Source organism: Streptopelia decaocto (assembly GCF_964273445.1).
Source record: "Streptopelia decaocto genome assembly, chromosome: 3".
Taxonomy (NCBI): domain Eukaryota; kingdom Metazoa; phylum Chordata; class Aves; order Columbiformes; family Columbidae; genus Streptopelia; species Streptopelia decaocto.
Window position 1 is genome coordinate 16,094,176 of NC_138656.1, and position 22,119 is coordinate 16,116,294.

At 39.7% G+C, this 22,119-nt stretch overlaps 1 protein-coding gene across 1 annotated transcript in view; it reads left to right on the forward strand.

The window, feature by feature from the left end:
- FSHR (follicle stimulating hormone receptor) overlaps positions 1-22,119 on the forward strand; it is a gene marked incomplete at both ends in the record, with an annotated part of 80,979 nt that overhangs the window by 53,664 nt on the left and 5,196 nt on the right. Inside the window, 7 exons of the mRNA XM_082049420.1 lie at positions 906-980; positions 1,372-1,446; positions 9,238-9,309; positions 11,295-11,372; positions 14,745-14,813; positions 14,930-15,004; positions 19,907-20,092. Of these exons, the coding sequence (XP_081905546.1) occupies positions 906-980; positions 1,372-1,446; positions 9,238-9,309; positions 11,295-11,372; positions 14,745-14,813; positions 14,930-15,004; positions 19,907-20,092 (630 nt within the window). The remainder of the gene's footprint in view (positions 1-905; positions 981-1,371; positions 1,447-9,237; positions 9,310-11,294; positions 11,373-14,744; positions 14,814-14,929; positions 15,005-19,906; positions 20,093-22,119) is intronic.

The following is a 22,119-nucleotide window of genomic DNA, read 5'->3' on the forward strand; positions in this document are numbered from 1 at the left end:
TTACCTCAACTTTCCTGGACACTGCCAGCATAAGGGATATAATCAGGGCAGGTTGCACTGCAGTAATTACCCTCTGATTCACCAAGAGAACTCCTGAGTTCTGCATTACACATGAGCCTGAGCCATCTCTTTGCCATCTCGCAGATTAAGGGAGGAAAAAAATATGTATTCTGGACCAGCAGGAGATGCATTCTGTTGATAAGAGAAAAATGGTCATTTTTATTCCATGGCAGTTCTATGGCTGGAAGTGGACATTAATTGTATACAAAAGAGATTAAATAAGGTTTTCTCCAAGGTAGACTTTTTCATACCTGTGGTCTCCAGCTCCTGCTAATAAGGATGTGTCTGCTGGTGACTAAATTTTAATTTCTGTAATTTATGTCAGGTCAAGACAACATCATGTCCTATTGCTGAAGTTGTGTCATGTTTCTTGGGAATTTTTTGGCTTTCTTCTCTATTTCAGTCACTTTTCACATCCTCTTTTCTTCACTGAATTAAAAGCTTTCATTTAACTCTGTCAGTAATTAGTGATGTCAGAGATCCAATAGCCAATGATGGACGGGTGCTGCCTTCTAATACACAGGGAATGGTGACAGCAGGAGGTGCAGGACTGCACCTCTGTTCTCTTCCTTGACAACCACCTTGTTTATAAAACTCATCAGTAATCTAGGAAGAAGACCCTTGTGAATTTTTCACTTGTCCATTCTGTGCTTCACCATGTCTTGAAATATCTTGACTTGGTGATGAGGCACTGGAATAGGTTTCCCAGAGACGTTGTCCATGCTCCATCCCTGGAAGTGTTGAAGGCCATGTCAATGGCAGGTGGGGTTGGAACTAGATGATCTTTAAGGTCCCTTCCAACCCAAACCATTCTATGATTCTATCACTTTCAAACTATTTTTCAGAGAGATCTCACAGAATGATGCCTTGGAGGTCATAGAAGCAAGTGTGTTTTCCAGCCTTCCCAAACTACATGAAATGTAAGTAACGAGCAATCTAAATTCAAAGGAGACAATTATAAAGATTCATTATAGGCAAGTATCAAAGGTTTTACTGTTTGGTTCAGGTAAGCTCTGAAGAATTCATGGTGATAAAGAAACATTTGAAATCTTCCTTTGTCTTTTTCTTCTTCTTACCTAACTGTCTCTTTCTTTCCCTGCTCAGCCTGAAATTTATCTTCAAACCATTGCTGATATCAAAAGGTGGTGGTATCTGCTGGTCGGTGGTAGACTGCTATTTGAAATAATGCAGATCTTCTGCTGTCAAAAAGAAAATATCAGCATATAGTACCACTGCATCATGGGGCAACCACAGATACTTTAAGATCAATATATTGATATACTTTGCTGATGTTTCGTTTTTTCTTTGCAGAAGAATTGAGAAGGCCAACAACCTTGTGTACATTGATCAAGACGCCTTCCAACACCTTCCGAGCCTCAGATATTTGTGAGATCTTTTGTTCTTTGCAAGTACTACAGTAATTTTAAATGATGCAGGCATATTTCTGTTCAACCTGTACTGACCACTTCTGGTCATAAAGCAGGATAATGCCCTCGCTCCCCCTGCTAGTTGTACATTGTGAATCCATATTTTCATCCCCAGAACAGCATACAGACCTCAGGAAAGCTGAAGATAATACCCTACATGGAGTATTCACACACACATAAGATCCTTGAGCCTTTCTAAGCAAAAGGTTGAAACTGAGTGTTGAGAAAAGGAGCTGGGCCTTTTTTTTCTGACTTTAAAAACAACTTTAGGTTGAAATTCCTCCTGAAAGCTTTGGGACAAAATCTCTCTTTGCTGTGGCTCTTCTTTCTGTTATACTTCATACACATTATATTAAGCTCTCAAATACTCTTTTCTTTAGCAATGGCAGTGCTATAGCAATGATTTTCATTAACACTTGTTGTGAGATGATTAAAACCTTAGAATACCAACATTTGGGTGTATAGTATGATTCTATTTCATTAGCCAGCCTCATCAAAAATGCCACTTGCACAACTGTGGTTGCCACATCTGCTCCCATGGTGTTGCCATCACAATTCAGTGATAATTGAATCCATCCTTGAAATAAACTGTTACCCGAAAATATTTTCACAGCTTTTAGTGCCTGCCTGATCTTAACATGACTAATAATCTCTCCTCTGCATAATACACCAATGAAGTCCAATGAACTCTGTTGAACAGTAATTGTTCTTAATGGCCATAGCTTAAATAACCTCCTACAGTGTTCTTTGCTGAACAATGACATATACACCCAGCAGCATATTAGCTTAACTTTTGTGTGTCCGTTCACCTGAGCATATATACCTAACCTTGTTTTCCTTACTTAGACAAGAAGCCTTACTCATCCAAGAATCATGATCATAATTTCTACATTTGAGTACGTAAGAGTAAGTGCTTAATTGTCTGGTTAGATATTTCTTAAAGATGGGGTGAAATCAGGTCAGTGGTCTAATAAGCATAGCTCCCAGTAAGCTAATGAGCATTTAAGGTCTCTGAAAATCACTAGCATCTGGCAGGTTCTGAGCTCAAAAATGCCAAGAAGTGTCAGTTTTAATTTGAACTTTAAGATTTGAGATTTAAGGTTTGGACTTTAAGAGATAAGTTGTATTTAGCACTACACAAACCATTGTAATTTAAACCCTCATTGAACTGGAATAAGTGGCCAGAGTTGCAGTAGGATTATCGTTCTTTCCAGTATTTTTACCAGAGTCTACTTTATCAAATTCACCAGGCACTTTGATTAATTTTTTATGTCCATAACTGGAACACAGACTTTTCTCTTGGCAGAAGGGAAATAAAGTTTTAAATTTGCATTGTCATGAGAAGATACCATATGACTTTTTCCTTTGGTTTCAAGCCTGAGTCATTCAGTGGCGACTGCTGTCTTTGAGTAATTCTGGCTACCTATGAACAAAAACACAGCATTTGTTTGTTCCATGTAAAATCCCCAGAACAAGCTGTTATGGGTAGTACAGTTGTCAGGTGTACAGATGGTTAGAAAGAATGAGGGCACATTTATCTCATACAAAATTGAAGAACAGCAAGAAGAATTGTGAACACATGATAAGCAAACTAACTTCAGTGATTTTTTTAAATGTGGGACACACGAACTATAGGTTGCAAGGAAAGAGTAAATCCCCACTTTAAATATCTGAAATAGTGGAGGTTTTTCTCATTACTTTAGTGGATGCTCCCTCTTTTGAACATTTGCTATTACATGCTCCCATACATGTTGGCTCACATATTCAGACATGCTACCTGCATAAAAATTCAGCTGCAGCAGCTCTACATATAGAAGCAACAAAATAGAAATATGGAGGATTGCTTGTCAAACTAACCATTCCCCTCTCCTCTTTAGCTATTTCTACTCACTGATTGAAATCAGAGGAAAATATATTTTGAGTACTTTTTAAGGTATTCTATCTTGTGGGCACACAGGACAGGAGGAGACTCCCCAGACTACTGTATCCAGTTTCTTACTGGCTTCACTCCATGAATCCCAGTAATTAAGTGCTTTATTGAAATTTTTTATGCTCTCCATTGTTTCCTGCTTTCTCTCTTTTTTCCAGGGGAGGGTTTTCCAGAAACTCAATAATTTGGTGGCTAGGAAATTTTCTCAAATTTTATTTGTGGACACTTCCGTCAGATTCATTCTTGTGCTAAAGCTTTTCTCCAATTTACACTGATAAAGTCCATCTTTGGTGTTTACTCCACTAATGGATTTATGCTGCATGCTTTCTGTGCTGTTGTTTTTTGAAAAACGAAATGAAACCAACCAACAAACAAACAAAAAACTTGCTTGACTATATGTAGTACAACAGGTGCAAGCTTCATGACTCTGAGCATCTGAGCAGATGAATGTGTCTTTCATGCTAAGGACAAGGTTTGAGGTAGCTACGCTTGGGGTATAAATCAGTGTGACACCTTTGGCTTCAGTTGAGCTACATTGATTCACACCATGGGGGTCAGGAGCCAGAGCTCCCTGTAGGACCCTTCCAAGTAGCACTCAGCCAGATGTGATGCCAAATGACATTGTGCTCAGGTCACTCAGTTGTACCTTCATGCTCCCTCTTGGCACATTTTTGTAGGAAAGATTGCCACTTTCTCCGTCCCCTCCGTCTCCCCCCCTCACTGGTGCTTCCCCTTTTAGAAATCCCCCTTTAAAAGGCAGAGAGTTATGCTGTTTGAAAGAATATGACTTAATTTAATGAGAAAGCAGAAACTTTGATGGAAGGCTGCAAAATGGGAGCTGGTAGAAATAACCCAGTCCTGATATTCACCTTCACGTGAAATATGAGGAAGGGTCAGTTAGTGAAAACATAAGGCAAGATACCGAGGGAAGTTAACAGATTGATGGGGTTTGTGTTTGGTTTTTGGTTGTTGTTGTGTTTTGGGGTTTTTTTTGTTTGTTTTTTACACAATATAGAAGTAAAATATTGTAAACATGTGGGACTAGAATTTAAAATAATTTAGAAAAGAGGTTAAGTGTTTCTGTAAATAGAAATGCTATTAACAACTATTTGAGAAATGATAAAAATTTTAAGACTGTGAAGGGAAACTAACAAACCTCTGTACATCACAGCTTAATTCTCCCATTACCTGCTGGAAGTTAGAAAGGAATAGCAAGTGATTTCATAAATAGCTTGTAACACAACAGATTAGGAGATTCTGTCCAACCATACACAGCGTCGCGTGTGAGTGGAAAAGCAAACCTGACGCTGGTCCCACTGGGATATATTTCTGTCGCCCATGTGGTGTACCTTCTCCCCAGCTGGATCCATGCCAGCTTCCCAAATAGTCCACATCAAGGCAGCAGAGCTGGAGATGGAGGCCTGTACTCAGAGAGGTCCTTAGCCCAGTCTTCTGCTGCAGACCCTGCCATAGACCTCTGTAGCTCTTCCGAGTCTGAACTACCAGGCAGAACAGCTGGCACAGACACACCAGTATCTCAGTGTAAAGAGGTATCGTGAGACCCAGCTGCAACCAGCATGCCAAAGCAAGGGGACTCAAGAACCTGCCCATTGCAGGGCTCATTTAGTTCTCTTGAAGTTTCAAGGTGTAGTAGAAGTCTGCCAGCACATAAGATGCACCGTTTGCTTCCTCACAACAGTGTCATGGCTGTGACAGAACTGTTGGAGTTCAGAAAGCCTCACAGCAAAATATATATTTACTGGCAGATTAAAAAAAAAAAAAAAAAAAAGAAAGAGAGAGAAAGAAAACTGAATTAATGCCTGAGATTGAGCCCAGACACCACAGCCCATCAGTTTAATGACCTTTGCAACATGTTGCTTGCAAGGATTTCTCTGTGCTGCTTCAAAAATAGTTGCATAGCTACTAGGTCTCATTTATAGGCAGGCAAGAAGCTCTGGCTAGCCTTGTCAGTCCTCTCATCAACTTCAAAGGCTCATTACAGCCACTAGCTGTCCAACATTAATAGGCTTTTATCTCTGCCAGCTTGAGTACAGATTCCACACTTAGCCTACTCCCTTTGTCTCCTGCATCATCATTGCTAGTATGGCAAAAACACTGAGAGAAAAATGCTAAAAAGTGCAATGCTGAAATACTCTAAATCTTCTAGAAAAACACAACCTTAAATTTCTTACCAGTCTTTTAGAAGCAGTGAAAAAAATTTTTAATTGGTCTTCCTGGATATATGCCAAAGACACCGACTGCTTCAAAATGGTAACTTATTGACCTTTTCATGGGTACAAGATTATTTATCTGGTTCTCATTAAGAAGAGCTGTGGCATTGTCTGTTTAATAATGTCATAATGGCTTTTCAAACCTATTTTCTTTCCAGAATTAGTTCTCATGTGTAATCTGTGTCCTTTGGTTCTTTTTTACAGTGGATGTGTCGACATCTTGCATTAAGCAATCTCACCTTAAAATAGAAAGATCAATTTTCAGATCAATTTTGAGGGCATACAGTTGGATTGTTGGAGGGGAAGGGAAATTTAGGTCACAAAAGCATGTATTTTACCTGCAAAATAGTTTGCATGTGGAGGACAGAGCCCAACTCCAGATCTTGCAGATGCTTGCACCTACCTGGTCTTATTTTGTGGAGGACCTGACACACATGTTCCTGGTATGCTTCCTAAACCCAAACCTGTATTTGCGGCAAATGCACTCAAGTCCACAGAGTATCTATCTGACCCTTTGCATGGAGTTGCCTCTTCAATAAAAAGAAGCAATGCTCTTTTCCTTCCTTTTGCATGGCAGCCTCATAGTTAAAGATTTTGCCCCAGGAGTTAGCATTGTAGATTATAGTCTCAGTTTAGCCTGCAAGGCTGGTACACGTGAGTCAGAGGAATCTCTGGGTGAAGTCAGGCTCACATGCAGTATAAAGTAACCAGCATGATTAAGGGATACAAAAATAATGCTTCCTGAGTTATGTTGTATTTATCTCTGCCCACTTCGGGATTGCAATTTAGCAAATCCCACAATAAGTTGATGAGGTCAACTGTGTTCCCAGTTTTGTCAGAGTAGTTCCAACCAATTTGGCATTAAAAAGAGCAGGCTTGTTGCTATATCTGGAGATAAGCAGCCAGAATCTTCTAGGAATTAGTTCCTGAAAGATTTTTTTTTTCTCTGCTGATCAGGGTGCTATGGTTTCTTAAGTGCTGACTGCAGTAAGCCTTTTCAGAAAGACAATTAATGCTTTGGAAAGCAGCCATCAGCCGTCTGAAAAACAGGTTCTTACTGAGCTGTTTATGCATGGCAAGGGGGGACTCAGTTATAACACAGATTAAAGAGGACACTTGTTTAAACTGAGGCTACTAAGGATGTATATGTTATATGGTAAATATATTGACAAAACTGTCCTGCAGGAAAGATATTCAGTAAATTGGATTATCTACATCCTAACAAGATTATCCACTTAAAGTCCTCTGGAGATTTGCTGGTTGAATAAAAAGAGAGGGAGGATCTAGGCTGCAGTCTAACTAAATATCTTTTTAGTTCTTTTTCTGCAATTAATTAAAAGAACATCCTCTCCTGCTCCTAATCACTGTTCTGTATCTCTGTGCAATCAGTGCTTTGTGCCACCTGTAGATTTACTTTAAAACGTAATAATTTGTCAAAGATGCTTTGCTCTTCATCTCATACTGCTCAGATGACACTGGTACAAATTGAGCACTGAACACTTTTGGATTACTGGAAAGATAAGGACTATGGCATCAACCAAAGATCTTGGATATGTTTCTTCATACATGTATGGTGAAAGCCCTGCTAACCAGTGTGTTATTTTTATACATTGGGAGTAAGTTACATTGGAGGCAGCATTTGAATAGCATATATTAGAGTATCAGCGTCTTTCATTACTGCAGCACGATGCTGGAGATTTTCTTGGCGAAGTACTGTAGAAAGGAAAGCTTCTCATGTCTTCTCCTCTGTCCTGCAATAGCGACACAAGACATGGCAGCAGTTCGCTTCTACTAAGGCAAAAGCATAGCATAACTCCTGTTTAACAAGTGGCTTGTAGAAAGAATTGCATAAATTTTTAGCATATGACTCATTTAAAATTAAAGGCAGCTTTCAAATAAATTCCTGTATATCTCCAGTAATTTAGAGAGTGTACTTTAAAATACTGTAAGGAGGGAGTTACAGGTTCTTCATTTGTTGCTTCCTTTCACGAAATACAAGTGCAGAAGTACTTTAAATAATAAGGGCCTTGTGAAATCCACCTACTTCATTAATCATGCTTTCTATTTAACTATATGTAATATTTTTCAAATGTGTTTTGTAGAGCTTTCTTGGTCATATGTAATAGCTGTTATTTTTAAACTAATGCAATGTCAGACTACTCTGACTCCTGAGATGAAACAGCCATGACATTTCAGCAACTTTCCCAAATTGGCTTCTTGAATGTTCACTATACTTTACTTTTTTTTGTGCGTATGAGACAGATGACAAGCTGGCTTTGCAATGTGTACATTGAGGATATCCAGATGCCACCTCAGGGATATTAGAGCAACACCTATGCAAGTGAATGACTTCTGTGTCACCCTCAGTGCCCAAATTTAGGATCTGGTTGTCATGTATAGGTGTTTAGCTTCAGTTCAGTTTGTGAAACTCAAAAGATTACAACTCTCCTGAAATAATCTAGGCTCATAATAAACATCAAATGAATCCTGTTCTTTTTTCCAGTCTCAGACAGTGCTTTTCTTCATCATTCAATTATTCAGGAATTAATCTTGAAAAAAGAAATCACATCCAGTAGTGAAAGAACATTGTTCTGTTTAAGTGTCAGGATAAAAAATATTTTCCATGTACTACTAAGGTTTTTCCAACATTCTCAATGAAATGTTACCTTCTCTACCATCCGACATATTAAAAATACAAAGAGATAGCTATCCTTTCAAGAAACCAAATTTCGTCTTTGTTTGGTATCATCAGCCTGACCCAGCTCTGCCTCCCTCCTGCGCTCAGCCCTCCCAGACATCAGCAGCCACCAGCTGCCTCCTGCTGCATGGCAGCATCACGCTTGTCCTGCCTTTGTTACTGCTCTGGGTAACAACATTTGCTAAAATTGGACACAACGCGTCTCTCTGGATACCCGTGGCCCTGTTTCCCCACTGGTTGTAGGCACAGAGTTATCTTTCAGAGTCATCATTCCGGGGATGGTGTTTCACGGACAGGAACTGCAATGCAGAAGCCAGTGATGTTCAACATGGTGAGAGGCTGGAAGCAGTTAAACACGGAGACTTGGGCCCATTTCTAGTCATGCAAGATGCTGAAATGTTTCCATGTATCTACTTCCTTGCTATGGGAGGTGCTGGGGAATAAAGCTTCCTAATTCTCCCTTATTTTCATGAAATAATGTTATTTCCAGTGGAATTAACGTATCCTTTATTGCAGTAGAAAGTTAAAATTGTGGTGAGTTGATACTTTTGTCTTAAAAGAGCTACTATGAAAATAATTATTCTGTGTCTGTGCAGTTGATTGCTTAGGATGTGGTTGTGAAATTAACATTGACAGTTTCCTGAGATCATCAGGAGGGACTGTGTAATTATCCAGGGCAGGATTTCTCCCTTGGTTTCAGTGGGGCTCATGGTTTGCCAAAAACCCTTGTTACATTACAATGCCAAGTTTCCCACGAGCAAAACCCCTGTATGTGGCTAAACTCTGCCTTTTGTGGCTACCATTTTAAGTCCAATGTTCTTTCCTCTTTATTAATTATTGTTTTGTTCCTGGGGAAGAGTGAATAATCTTCGTCTGTTCTCTCCAACTTAGGTTAATATCAAACACTGGCCTTCGGTTTTTACCTGCTGTTCATAAGGTGTACTCTTTCCAGAAAGTTTTACTGTAAGTTTTAATGTCCACTTTTCACTTTTTAAAAGATCCCTTTGAATGTTTTCCAGCTCCAACAAAACCTTTCAAGATTTGATTCCCCTTGTGTTCACTTATTAGCTTCATGGTAGCATTTTGGGTTGTAATTTTGTAGGCATCCATTATAATGTGGCCTGAAAGATCTCAGTTCTCCCTGGGTCTTATTTCTACAAAGTGTTGTAGCTTGCACTTTACAGACCACTCTTCATCTAAGTGTGTGCCTGGATGGCCCAGGGGATGGATAAACAGACTTTTACTCCTCTCTCACCGGCTGAAATCCAAACCAGGCTGGTGGTAGTGAAAAATTGTTGCCACCTGCTGACAGTTCTCTGGCTTGCATGGCAATAATTGCTGATCTTGGAGCTGTGGAAATATCTCTGCCATGCTTATGAGAAACTGTCCAGAGAACAAAATATATTTTTCTATGGAAAATGTCAATGGTAATAGGGGAAAAAAAAATACGTAAAACCTTGTGTGAATACAGGAACTTTTTTCCTGTAAAAGCTCCATTTTTCTTTAAAAAATGCATGTCAGCAAAAGTTTGGGTTTTCTTTTCTGAAAAAAATCTGGACAGAAATTTTTCAACCAGTTCTTAGGATAAGCAGAAAACTCAGGAGATAAGCAACTATTTCTTTCCTGCCATTGGACAAAAGAATTTGTTAATGCACAGGCAAAGTTCTGCATGCTCAAATTTTGATTAGAAGATTTCAAGGTGCAGAAACTTTAATCCTGCAATTGTCTTAGCAAAGGCCATTGATATGAATAAAAATGCATAGAAAACATAGAGAGGGAAGCCTGAATATAGCATGCATACCTATAACATAAGGAATAAATTGCTGTAATAGATTTAACAACTGTAATTTTGAGGAATGCATTTCAGGGGTCCCTGAAACTATCAAGCAAATGCAACAGATATAGAGCTACAGAGCCTTCCCCCTGTATACTTGTAAGTTCATCATCAGTCTTAACTAGATTTGAATTACCATGTCCTGATGAGCAAGAGGTTTGGGTTTATTCAGGTGAAATGCCTCACTTTTCTGCAAGAATAACTAGCCCTTTATACTGCTTAAGTCCAAAACTAGACATTGTTTCAAACCCTGACCCCACCGAGGCCAATAAGAAAATTCCTGTTGTGCCAATACTCAAAGTTTGGTCTTGATGGGTCTTGTGCAGAATGAGACCTCTGTGTGTCAGTTAATACAGAATTGTGGCCATATTCAACTCTCAGCATGAGATAATTTTGGAACCAAGCCTAATTTCAAGCTTTGCAGATAATTAATTTTGTTCTGTGCTTTCCAACAGAAACAGCATGAAAGCAACCATATCCTGAGTCTAAATTATGAGTAATACTGTTTAACTTCTTTGAGGTCTATTTTGAGCAAGCAACAGAATGTATATCTGCCGTTCCTTTTCTCATATCAGTCAAAACTGCTGAAAGACTGAACTTGTCAGTTCAACAAACCACATTGACAAGAGTCCCGTGTCTTAAGTTCTTAAGCACATACAAAGCTTATAAGCAACCCCATTGACATCAGCAGGGGAATTATTCATGGGCTGGTAGGTACCCTGCTGAATCAGGCCAAAAAGGCTAATGGATTTTCCTTCTTCTGGTTGGGAGGCTGTGAGAAGGGATGGCCTCAAAACTCCTCAGTTTGCATTTTCTGGGTAGTATATTTGCTGGAGGAACTATTTAATCTACCTCAGGTTTATAAGATCTGTGCCTTTATGCATTTTAATAGCTTCAGCTTATTTGGGAGGGAAGTGTGGGGATGGTCCCACCTTTATGATAACATTTGTGCTCTGCAGACAAAATGTCTTAAAAACTTAAGTAGTCAACCTCTGCATACAATACTTCCTTGGACTGTCTATTAGGAAAAATATTGTATTTGAAATAACATATTGAATTGAAAGAATCATAGATGTACAAGAAGATGTAATTTCTGTCATATTCTATTTTTCAGAGATATTCAAGACAACATCAATATACGTACAATCGAACGAAATTCATTCATGGGCCTGAGTTCTGAAAGTGTGATTCTGTGAGTAAGACACAGCAAATCCATTACTTTCCTCGTTAGGTCATTTCTTCTCCAGATTAGGGTCAAGGAAACCAGGAGATGGGGACTATTTTATACACTTACAAATTCAGTTTGAGATTTTAGACTTCTCCTGAAATCTCTGTATTTTGTTTTCTGGCCATGAAAAAATGAAAGCTTTTGTGGGTTTTTTTGTTGCTGTATTCAGATCCCGATCTTTATTTTAGAAGCACAGCACAGAGAAAATTTAGTAATTACTGATGCCAAGGTTAAACATATTCCACCTACAACAACAGTTCCATGCAATAGAAATTGTATTCAAAAGGATGGCATGACTCATAAATATTTACAGTCAGACACATGATTTGAAGATGTTTATTACTCAGGCAAAATATATGTAGATCTTGTGAAAATGTGGTATATTTGTACACAATGTTAATGCATTGATACAGGCCGGTTCACAATGCAGTTTCAAACTGCGTGGTTAGATGACTACATTTGACTTGAACAGTCATGTTTTTTAATGAACTATCTGGCTTTTTTGATCCTTTCTGTTGCTGTATCAAAATGTACTGTTTGCTTGCTAACAAGCTGCCTTCATTTCATCTAGCCAGTGCCCAGACTGGAAAAATTTCCCAGAGAGTGTGTGCAGTTTACCTCGCATGCTGAAGCAGTCAAACGAGATCTGATTGACTGATTGGGCTCACATTATTTTCATGGTAGCAAGGTCAGACCATCATTGTTTGAAAAGAGGCCAGTAACAAGTCATTTAGCTGTTATCTCACCTTTGTCTCCACCAGTTATGCACAACCTCTGTGTATCTCAAGTTCCCTGAAGTTTTAAACACACACACAGTTTTCTCAGTTTATATGTTCAAGTCATGATACCCTAAATGTACTAGTTTACCTTTTCTCCTGTGATCATAGTATTTGCTACTCAGGTGGGACTTTGTATTTTCAGAGCTTGTTTCCATAATACCACTGAGGGGTGAGATAAATATCTGATTTTTACTGTGATTTGACCTCTCTGTGCTACTTGAGCAGCATGGAATTGGCTTCCCTTTCTCCCTAGGATGTAAGCCATTGCTTACATGATTACTGCCTGGGTGTCGAAGGGTAGTCTTCTCTGAGGACTTAAGGCTGCTGGTTTGCTAGTAAAATTGGCCTGTGAGGGGATTGTGTCCTCTTCCAGCTGCTTTGCCCTGCAACAGCCCCATGGCTGTGGGCTCTGTGTGCCCACCTGTGTGTGCAGGAGCAAGCAGACCTGGCCACCACTCGCCTGGTCAGGCAATGCCCTGGCTCTGCTGCAGTTCTCCCGTGGGAAAAGGGCCCTGCTTGTGCTCTTTGAGAGTCCCTGATGAGGCTTTCCTTGTGCTGTGATGACCTTGCCTCATTTTAGACCCAAATTTTCTGCCTTCCTATAAAAACCTGAAGTCACTATGCAATGCAATGTAAGTTACTGTTACAGCAAAATAATTTTATGAAATCTGGCATGCTAAGATGGCATTAAAAACATCTAGGACCCACTGAACTTCCACATTCTGGGGACATCTAATTTTAGCAGGTTTCACTGTGGCAGGCTCCAAGAACGTTTAAGTCAGTAATTTGGGTTGGATCTGATCAAGACTGTGGATACATTTGGTAAAGAAGTGCTAGAAATTTATAGAAGAAATTATCTTTGCTTCCAGGTCAACATGCCACTTAGAGCCTAAGATAGAGCTTTTCTGCCCCGAAATAGGGTGTAAATAGTACTTCAGGGGCAGTGGCGTCCTGCGCCACATGAATTTTAAAACGTGTTTTAAAAATACCACTACAGCCACCAAATAGGGAGTAAAAAGCCCATATGTCCAGGTTCTGGATCTCTGCCTCCATTTTCAGTAAGGATGCTGGTTGAAGTGAGGGGACAATTTGTCTCAGTAGAAACTTGTCTATATAAAATATAATGAGGTCTTGGGATTTAGGTAAAATTTTGTTTGCTCTTCTTACCACTTGAATGTGAATAACCAGTTGTCAGGAGTGTAAGTCTACCCTGTATGGCTCTGAAAATCAGTGATTCTGATTTTATGACCTTAGTATCTCATTGCATTAGCATCATGTTCATTGAGAGAATGCAGTAAGTGCTAATACTGTGATTAAAAGCATATGTATCAGCCTGGTAGGTATGGATGGATAAGATCAATGTGAGATAATAACTGTTTTAAATGCAGCAAGCAGGGACATGTCTCTCTGTGCCTGCTCATTCCTGTCTAATAGTGCTTGCAAGTGAAAGGGATGGTGACAGTTCTCCTGATCCGACCTGACAGACATTATAGACACGGAGCTATGTACATCTGCCTATATTGGTCAAAAGCATAATCATTTCAACCAGACCCATAGCTGATTTCCATGCTGACCTTATCTCACCACCTCAGACCTTAGATAAGTGGGTCACTTGCATGCTCAATTTTCAGTGTGAATTAGAAACAAAACATCCAGTTTTGCTGACAGTTTAATTAAATCATGCCATTTTTGTCATCAATCAGACCTGCCGTTGCCTGTTGGAGAGGGCACGAGATGCAAAATGACACCTAAAGCAAGATGAAAGATTGCACCATAAAGATGATAAATATAACTGACCCAAATGTAAATTTTTAGGACTGTGAAGGGAAGAGAGAGAAAGATGTTAAACATTAATTAGTTAATGCACCAGCATAAAAACTTGGCAGAAAGCCTCAGGAGCTTCAATTCCCAGGTTCACTACCCATGTCTCCTCTCAGGGGACAGATCCCAGGAAGGTGAGGCTGGGGCAGCAGGGCAGACAGGGAGCAGAATTTGTCGAGGTAGCAGATGCAGGAGGAATCAGCTGCTTCCTGGACAGTTTGGCATCACTGCCACCCCCTTCCTGCCCAACTTGAGGATGGTCACCCTCCCTCCTCTGCCTGCCCTGATGAGGACGTGACACCACCACAGGCAGCGAGAGGTCTTTTTCTCTAATAACTGACAAAGGTTAAGCATCTTGAAAAAAGTAAACCTAATCAGCACTGACAGCACCAGCAGGAAAGATTCTGGTCTCACCCCTCCTGGGATTAACCTGGAAAAACCTCACTGACTCTGCTGCAGCCTTCCCAGGGGGGACATGAACAGCACCAGTGTCTGCATCAGCTCTGCCCTTGCTTCAGAAACTCACTCTAGATGTCATCTCTGATGGTAGCACTCATGTGCTCTATTCACATCTGTATTCTCCAAAGCCTTCCTCCAACTATTGGGATCTTACCAGCTGGTATTCATTTTAATACCCATTTAATAATTATATTTGTTGAATTACATACATTTTAGTTATGAAGCATGAATAAGAACAAAGTTGTTGTTTTTTTTTCTTTTTTTTTCTGTATTGCAGATGGCTAAATAAAAATGGGATTCGGGAAATCGAAAACCATGCATTTAATGGAACCTACCTGGACGAGCTGTAACTATTTCTGTTGTTTACTATTCTGAAAAGCAATTATTACAAGGTAGCAATGGTTGCAAGCTATTTTTTTTAATCCCGTTTTGTTTTAGCATTGATATCGTTGTGTCTTTCAGAAATCTAAGTGATAATCACAACCTCGAAAAATTACCAAATGAAGTCTTCCAAGGAGCCAATGGGCCTGTTGTTTTGTAAGTAATATTCAGATATTATTTTATCATTAATAATCCCCTTGAAAAGAACAAAGAGGAACATGTGAATGCCAGTCTGGATTTCAACATCTCACAAATCTTGGATTTCAAAACTGGAGGTGTTTTTCTAAATATTAAAAAAAAAAAAAAAAAAAAAAAAAAGAAAGACTGGAAACTATATCTGAAATTTCGGCCTAGATCCACATTTTCACTTTTTCCTCAAATTTTTGGGAGCATTTTTGTCCAGAGATTTAGATCTAGATTTCTCTCTGCAGCTAAGCTCTTTAAGAGAGTAATTCTGCTTCATATTTTCCGGAGAAAAACGCTGTTAGTTTTTTGTTTGAACAAAATCAAGAATAGCTGAGTGGATCCTCAGTGCTTATATCTGAGTTGCTTACCACTGAAGATCTGCTGCTGCATCTCTAGAGCTTAATTCTGAAGATAAAATCCCTACCCTACAGGGACAGGGACTGGGATGTCCCATAACCTGTAGAGAAAAGTGTGAGATGTATTACGCAGCTACAGCAGGATGTTTTTGGTGGGTGATAAGCTGGAAAGGGAGAACTCAGCAGTAGATAATTCAGCAGTAGGACGCTCCTGAATCTCAGTCACCATTACCTCAAACCATGGTTTGCCATGAAGTCTGGAAATGTCTGTGAGTGAGCACAACTGCTTGTGTTTCTGAACACAAACCACAACACATAAGAGCTGCAACAGACACACAGGAATAATTTTTTGTCTTACCAATTCTTTAGAGCCTTTTTCTCTTCCCATCTACTCTGGATGTCCACAGAGGGCTAGGAGTCACCCACAAAGGGTGAAAACAGGTCATTGGAGATGTAGGAACATTTTACACAGATGTTAGTTAGAAATCTGAAAAAGAGGGAGAAAAATGACTTGAGTTAACCTTGAGTTCAGATGAGAGCTCTTCCGAAGGCCTTTTTTCCACATTGTGATGGACAGTGCACCTGTGATATGAAGAGCTATGGTATGGGTTACTGCATTCTGCTGCTCTTCCATCACTCCTTCAAAGTGTCTTCCTTCTTTAGAAAAGACTGCCAGTGGAGCATCTTTTCAGCAGTAATATCATTGATGTTTCTTTGAAAAAGCATTATTTCCTGTAGCAAAAAGTAAATTCATTTTCTCTGCAAGCTGTAGCTGATACAATAATATTCTGGAGGTTTATCAAATTGCTTTGGCTTGAATTCAGGTTCATTTGATAGTTTATCTGTGTGAGAAGTTTTCTGTTCCATTACCAATACATCCATTATTTTATGGATGGGAAATTACCTTTTTATCCTGACTGAGGTCAAGAAAGAAGAGCTTTCTCACTCATCCATCACTGTAGTGTACACCAGGAATGCACTTTCACTTGTGGAAATGATTGACCCATAATCATATGGGACAAATAGTGTTGTTGCAATATAATCTGTGTTGCAGACTTCAATATTTTATTAGAATGAATGTCAGGATGTTTTAACTCTTGGTCTTCCTGAACCAATGTTCTAGAGTCAATTAACACAACTTCTATTTTATAACTCAGCATATTACAATAATGTGAAAGAAACACAAACACAAATTATAATGTCAGAAAGCAGCAATCTTAGCCCTTGTACAGGCTACAGTTTCACAAATCATTTCCTCTCTGAGGCTTACAACTCTTGGCAGAATTAAAATATCTCTTTTGGAAAGACTTCAAGTTTTGAGTTAAAGGATTTCAGTGCTGACAGTAGGCAACTAAATCAAATGGTTATTTACTCCCACACTTATAAACATCCCTTCTATACAGAAATGCACTGTATTTCCAACCTGGAGGTTCATAGCTTCAGTTTTCAGCCATATTGTTTCATTTAATCATTTTCTGGTGCTGGCAGACCTGTAGTGGCTTGCACCAGTTTTTACTGAAGTCCTTAGGAGTTCTCTGGCTATGTCCTGACTTGGATGCAGGGCGAGGTATGGCTCTGGTCCATCCTATCCTTGCAATTTGGCTTCAACAGGAAACCCACACATAGGGGCCACAGGAGAACTCCAGTAGATCCCCAGCTTGACAGCTGAGTCCCTGAAGCGCAGCCAGAGATCCGTTTAGATAAAAGGAGAAAATTGTTCTCACCAGTCAGTCTGCCCCTCTCTGATTGCTGCTCCTCCAGCCATTTCTTGCCATTTCTGTGTGTACCTTTCAAACTCCATCAGCTGACCAGCATTTTTACTAATCCAACAGAGCCTCCCAGTGGGAAAGGGAAGTGACTGGAAGAGAAGTCAGGTTCCTTTTTCCTATTCCTGCACTGGCTGCTGTCAAGGCTGATGACTAGCATCCAAGCAATAATAGTATGAGACCATGTATTCCAGTCACCAATGCTTTCTGGTTTGATTTTCTAGTGCCACTTTATCATCTTGTTCATCGTGCTTATTTAATTTATCAAGCCTCTAACTTGAGAGCAATGGCCCAAAGAACCTCTGCGCTGATGTCTGCATGCGGCGACTCAGTGGAGTAAGTTACTAAACCACCTGCACAATGTCTGTGTTTGCTGTTCAGGACCTAGTCAGTGGTGTATTGATAACTATCCCTACCAGACATAGCAAAAAACCCTGCAGAAAAATGCAAAGCACTTTCCCTAATTTGCTTCTGTTATGTGCAATAAAGAGCACAAAAAGAACAAAAAAAAAAAAAAGAAAATATTTTCATGGAAAAATATTTAATATTAATGAAATTATTTGGAGATTCCCAGAGATCCAGTAAGATTTTAGCAATTTTTAAGTGATGTTCCTATTCCTGTTTACTTGTTATTTTCACTGAATGTAATAACAGTTTGGACTTGGTAAATATTTTATCTAACAAGCCAAATAAAACATTTTGCATGCTCTTGTTCAGAATTATGAGCTCTTGTGAAGTTTCACAGGGTCTTAATGATGCCATGAGTGATGCTTTCTGTGGACTTAGGCCAAAAATTGCTCTTTAGTTGTTCAGTCACGAGTAGATACTCTAGGTGACAGTTTTCATTAGGTAGTATGCTAAGGTCAATAGTCAGTCCACGGAACAATCAAGGTTACTCACTGCAACCTAATTACCTCTTCGAGTGTCTAAGTCAGAAAACGGTAGCCTAAAATTTTTCACTGGCTGCTTTTTTTAGCTCCTGCAACAGCTGAGGCCCAGAACAACCTCAGGACCACAGCATGGCTTCTCTCAGCCTGACCTGCAGATGTTCAAAGCATTTCTGACTCCATTGGTCTGTCTTGCCCTTCCAGTAGAAGTCAGGTAGCAGAGTGGGATCTGTGTTTGCTCCTCTGCTGCCACAGTTCACGGTCCAGTTTTTGAAGGTGGTACATTCCTCCAGAGGCTGGATGCAAAGCCTCAGCTGTGGGCACAGGATGGGCACAGAATGGACACGAAGGTCATCTTTACCCACTACCAACTGCTTTATTAGCTGCCTATGAATTGTTAGATTGGGCCACTCTAAGCTAAAGGCCATGAGTTCAAACAGGGTCATTTCGTGGTATTAATTTTTTTTCTTAGAACGGAGAACAGAGGTGCAAATGTGCATATGATATGCAGCAACTGCCTCAACTTTATTGCATATGGGTAAAACCTGGTCTCCCCTTCACATAGTATCACTATACTGTATTAATACAATAATGAAAACGATTTGTGCATGTTGGGTAATAGACAGCAAATAACATGTTGTCCTGACATCATACTGTTATAGATGAATTGGAAACCGTACCTTGGAGGGAGCATGGAGAAAATGACAAATATTGTCAGTCCTGTTTCTTGATTAGGGAAAATTCCTTTATTTTGTCAGCAAATAAAGAGCAGAGCAACCTCAGCAAACACTGCATCCTGTATAAACCTCAGGCCATAAGAGCGCAGGGACTAAGGGAGGGGACAGGATGATTTTGTGCAGTTCATTTTTACTATTGCTCTTAAGAGAAAGGAGTGAGCGCTCCTGCTCTCACAGTCTGAAGGACACAGTTTGTGCCCCAGTGAGGGAAATGTGGGAACATTTTGCCCCAGCTGTTACACCTTGGAGCCATGGGGATGGGTTCCTAAATATATCTTAGCCTTGTGATGAAGCACATTTGGCTCTTCCCTTTCCCCACCTGCATGACATAAGTCAAGATTTAGTGTTTGCACAATGTGTTTCCTTTTAAAAACCCCGCTAATACTCTCTTTAATACATTAGTAGCTGCTGCTTCCGTCGTTGCCTTTGATAGCCTGTCCCACACAGTAATTGCCTTCTACAGAAATACTTCTCTCCTAACCTCCTGTAATCTTGCCCCTTTCTTCACTTCAGTCTGTGCTCTCTTTGGTTTTTTTACCTCTGGAAATGTTTTGTTATTTTTGTTCCTCACAGTTTGAACCATGTCACCCCTGTCTCTCTTTAATCTTTTTCTTCCTAATGAGTACAAAACCTGATATCCCAAACCTCTCCTCACATCTGTACCCGCCCTGTGAGCTTCTCTCTGCCTTTTCCACTGCAGCCTTTCCATGATGTGATGTTCACATAGCAGAGTTCTGTTGTGATTTCATCAGCCTTTTTAGCAGTTCTGTAGTAACAGTGTTCTGGGATGACTGTTGCATTACCGGGTATTTATAATACTATACCCAGAATCATATGGCACTAATGGTTTATGTCCCTGCTAATTCTTACCCAGAGAATTATGGGGTTTTTTTCTTTTTTCTCTGACCAAACTAACATCACTTGATTGTTGTTTGCAATTAATATTACATCAGGTTTCCTGGAGGAACACCTAATTTATCCCTGAAACCTCTTTTCAGCATTGATTTCCAGCTGATCTCTGTCCAGTCACTACTCTGAAAAGGAGCAGGACAGTCTAAAACACATGTCCACCATCTGGCAGCAGTAAAGTTTCTTTTAACTGAGATTTTCATATGTTTTCTTAAAGGGATATTTCAAGGACGAGAATCAGTTTCCTGCCAAGTCATGGATTAGAACTCATTAAGAAGCTAAGAGCAAGGTCCACATACAATTTAAAAAAGCTTCCTGATTTAAGCAAGTTTAGATCTCTGATTGAGGCAAACTTCACATATCCTAGCCATTGCTGTGCATTTACAAACTGGAGAAGACAAAAGTAAGTGATTTCATTTCTTTTTCTTTTTGCTGCTTCTCAACAATTGATAGTGAATTAAAGTTCCTCAAAATCTGCATAGAAAAAGGTCTCTTCAGTGCAGGTAAGTAAATGGATATAAATAAATAAATTTATAACACATACAGGTTTATGCATGCCACACAGGAGTAATATATTTTGATAACTGTGTTAGCATCAGCAATTTTCCCAGCTCCAGCTCTAGCCCCTACCTGTCATAGGTCCATCTTTCATTTGGACCTGTCATGCTGGATCATCCTGAAGCCACACTGAAGACTTTCAACAGGAAAAGTCTGATAACTTTCAGGAGGGAAAGCTGTGTTTGCAGAGAAGCTGGTTAATCCTTGGCTGTCAATTCAGGAGGGTAACAGGACTGCTGAGTGATCTTAAACTCTTCTCTCACAAAGCCACACTGATGTTGGAACACTGTCCAACCAAGCGCTACGGACACGTGGTCTGTGCAGTCTACATACACAAAAGTTTTTGGACATGATTTCTGAAATGGTTAACCCTTTTACCCAAATAAACAGCAGGGGGTGGGAGGGTGGACTGTCTTTTTAGACTCTCAAAATAAATTTTCATGCTTGTGTTTATTTTTCATTAGCAAGTTGCTGTGAGATTTCAGGTATCAGTGATTCTCATTGGGTATTTTGGGCTGCTCAGATAGACTTTAAATGTACACATGAACAAGCTAATGAACCTTCTGAATTTGTGCCACTGGAAAACATGAGGAACCAGTACCTGCGGAAACCCTGGTTATTGTTTGAAGTTCTTCGTTTACTGGATGTCCTCAAAGACTTGGAATTTGCCATGGCAGAAAAAAAAAATGCAGATCATTGTTATAATTCAAGACGTTGTCTTCAGAAGTTGCCTAAAACTTCAAAGAAAAGCAGAACTATGCAGAGAAAGCATAAACTACTTCTATTTGAATAGTTATAATAGCCATTTATGTTACTTTTAGCATTGTATTGTTACCAGGCTATGAAAGATAAGCGATCTTGCTTGTGCTGATAGCTAATAAATAGCACCTACATGAGTTTGCAAAATTAACTGTGGAAAGAGTGCAAGTCTGATGGTGGAAAGTGCAGGAAAGTATCTGACAGAATACATCCCCCATTGTCCCTTTTTGATCCAAAATGCTAAAAGTTTTGATAGGACAGTTTATCAGCCAGAGACATTTTCACATACTTCTGCAGGCTTATGCAGGTGCAGTGCTTGATAGCTTGCCAAGTAGAAATGGATCCAGTTCTTCCAGCACTGGTGGAAAAGCGGTGTTTGCTTAAGAGTCCAATGGGAGAATGCTTAGCCCTGAATCTGCAAATGGACCATGATATCATTATGGTTTGTATTTTTGAAGGTACTTGGCTTCTGAGCTCCTTGGGCCAAATCAAGACCCAAATCCCAGAAATTAGGCAACTGGACTTTTCAAAAACAGAGAAAGAGTTGCTATTGAAGGAAAGGTAAAAGAGGAAATGGCCCTTACTGTTCTGTAAGCTCTGAGTATCTAGTCACCTCATTTGGACTTTAAATAACTTTCACATCATACTTGGCTCAGGGAACCAAAGCCCACAGGACTCCCCTGCCCCTTAGTATAGCCCTACTTTTGGATGCCTCTGCTCTAGCAGGTAAGAACCCAAGGAGGACACTGCTAGCTCTTTCCACTGCCTGGACAAGTGCAAATTTGAAAAGAAATGTCAATTAACTGTGTAGAGCTCACATAACCCAAGTACCAAGGGCCAGCGAGCTGGGCTGGAGCACCACACAGCAGTGGGGCTGCTTCTGGAGCAAGTCTGGTCACAATTTCACAGTCTCCTATAGTATCAGGTGTGATGCAAGGCTAGGAAATAGAATGCAAGTTGGAGATACTCTTCTTTATGATACATTATGTATGACTACTGAAATACATGTGCATGTGAACTGTATCATCCTGGTCAACAGAACAAATTTGGATGTATTTATAATTTCTTTAATACTTACCAGACACATCTTTTAAAAATATTAAGCATAAATGC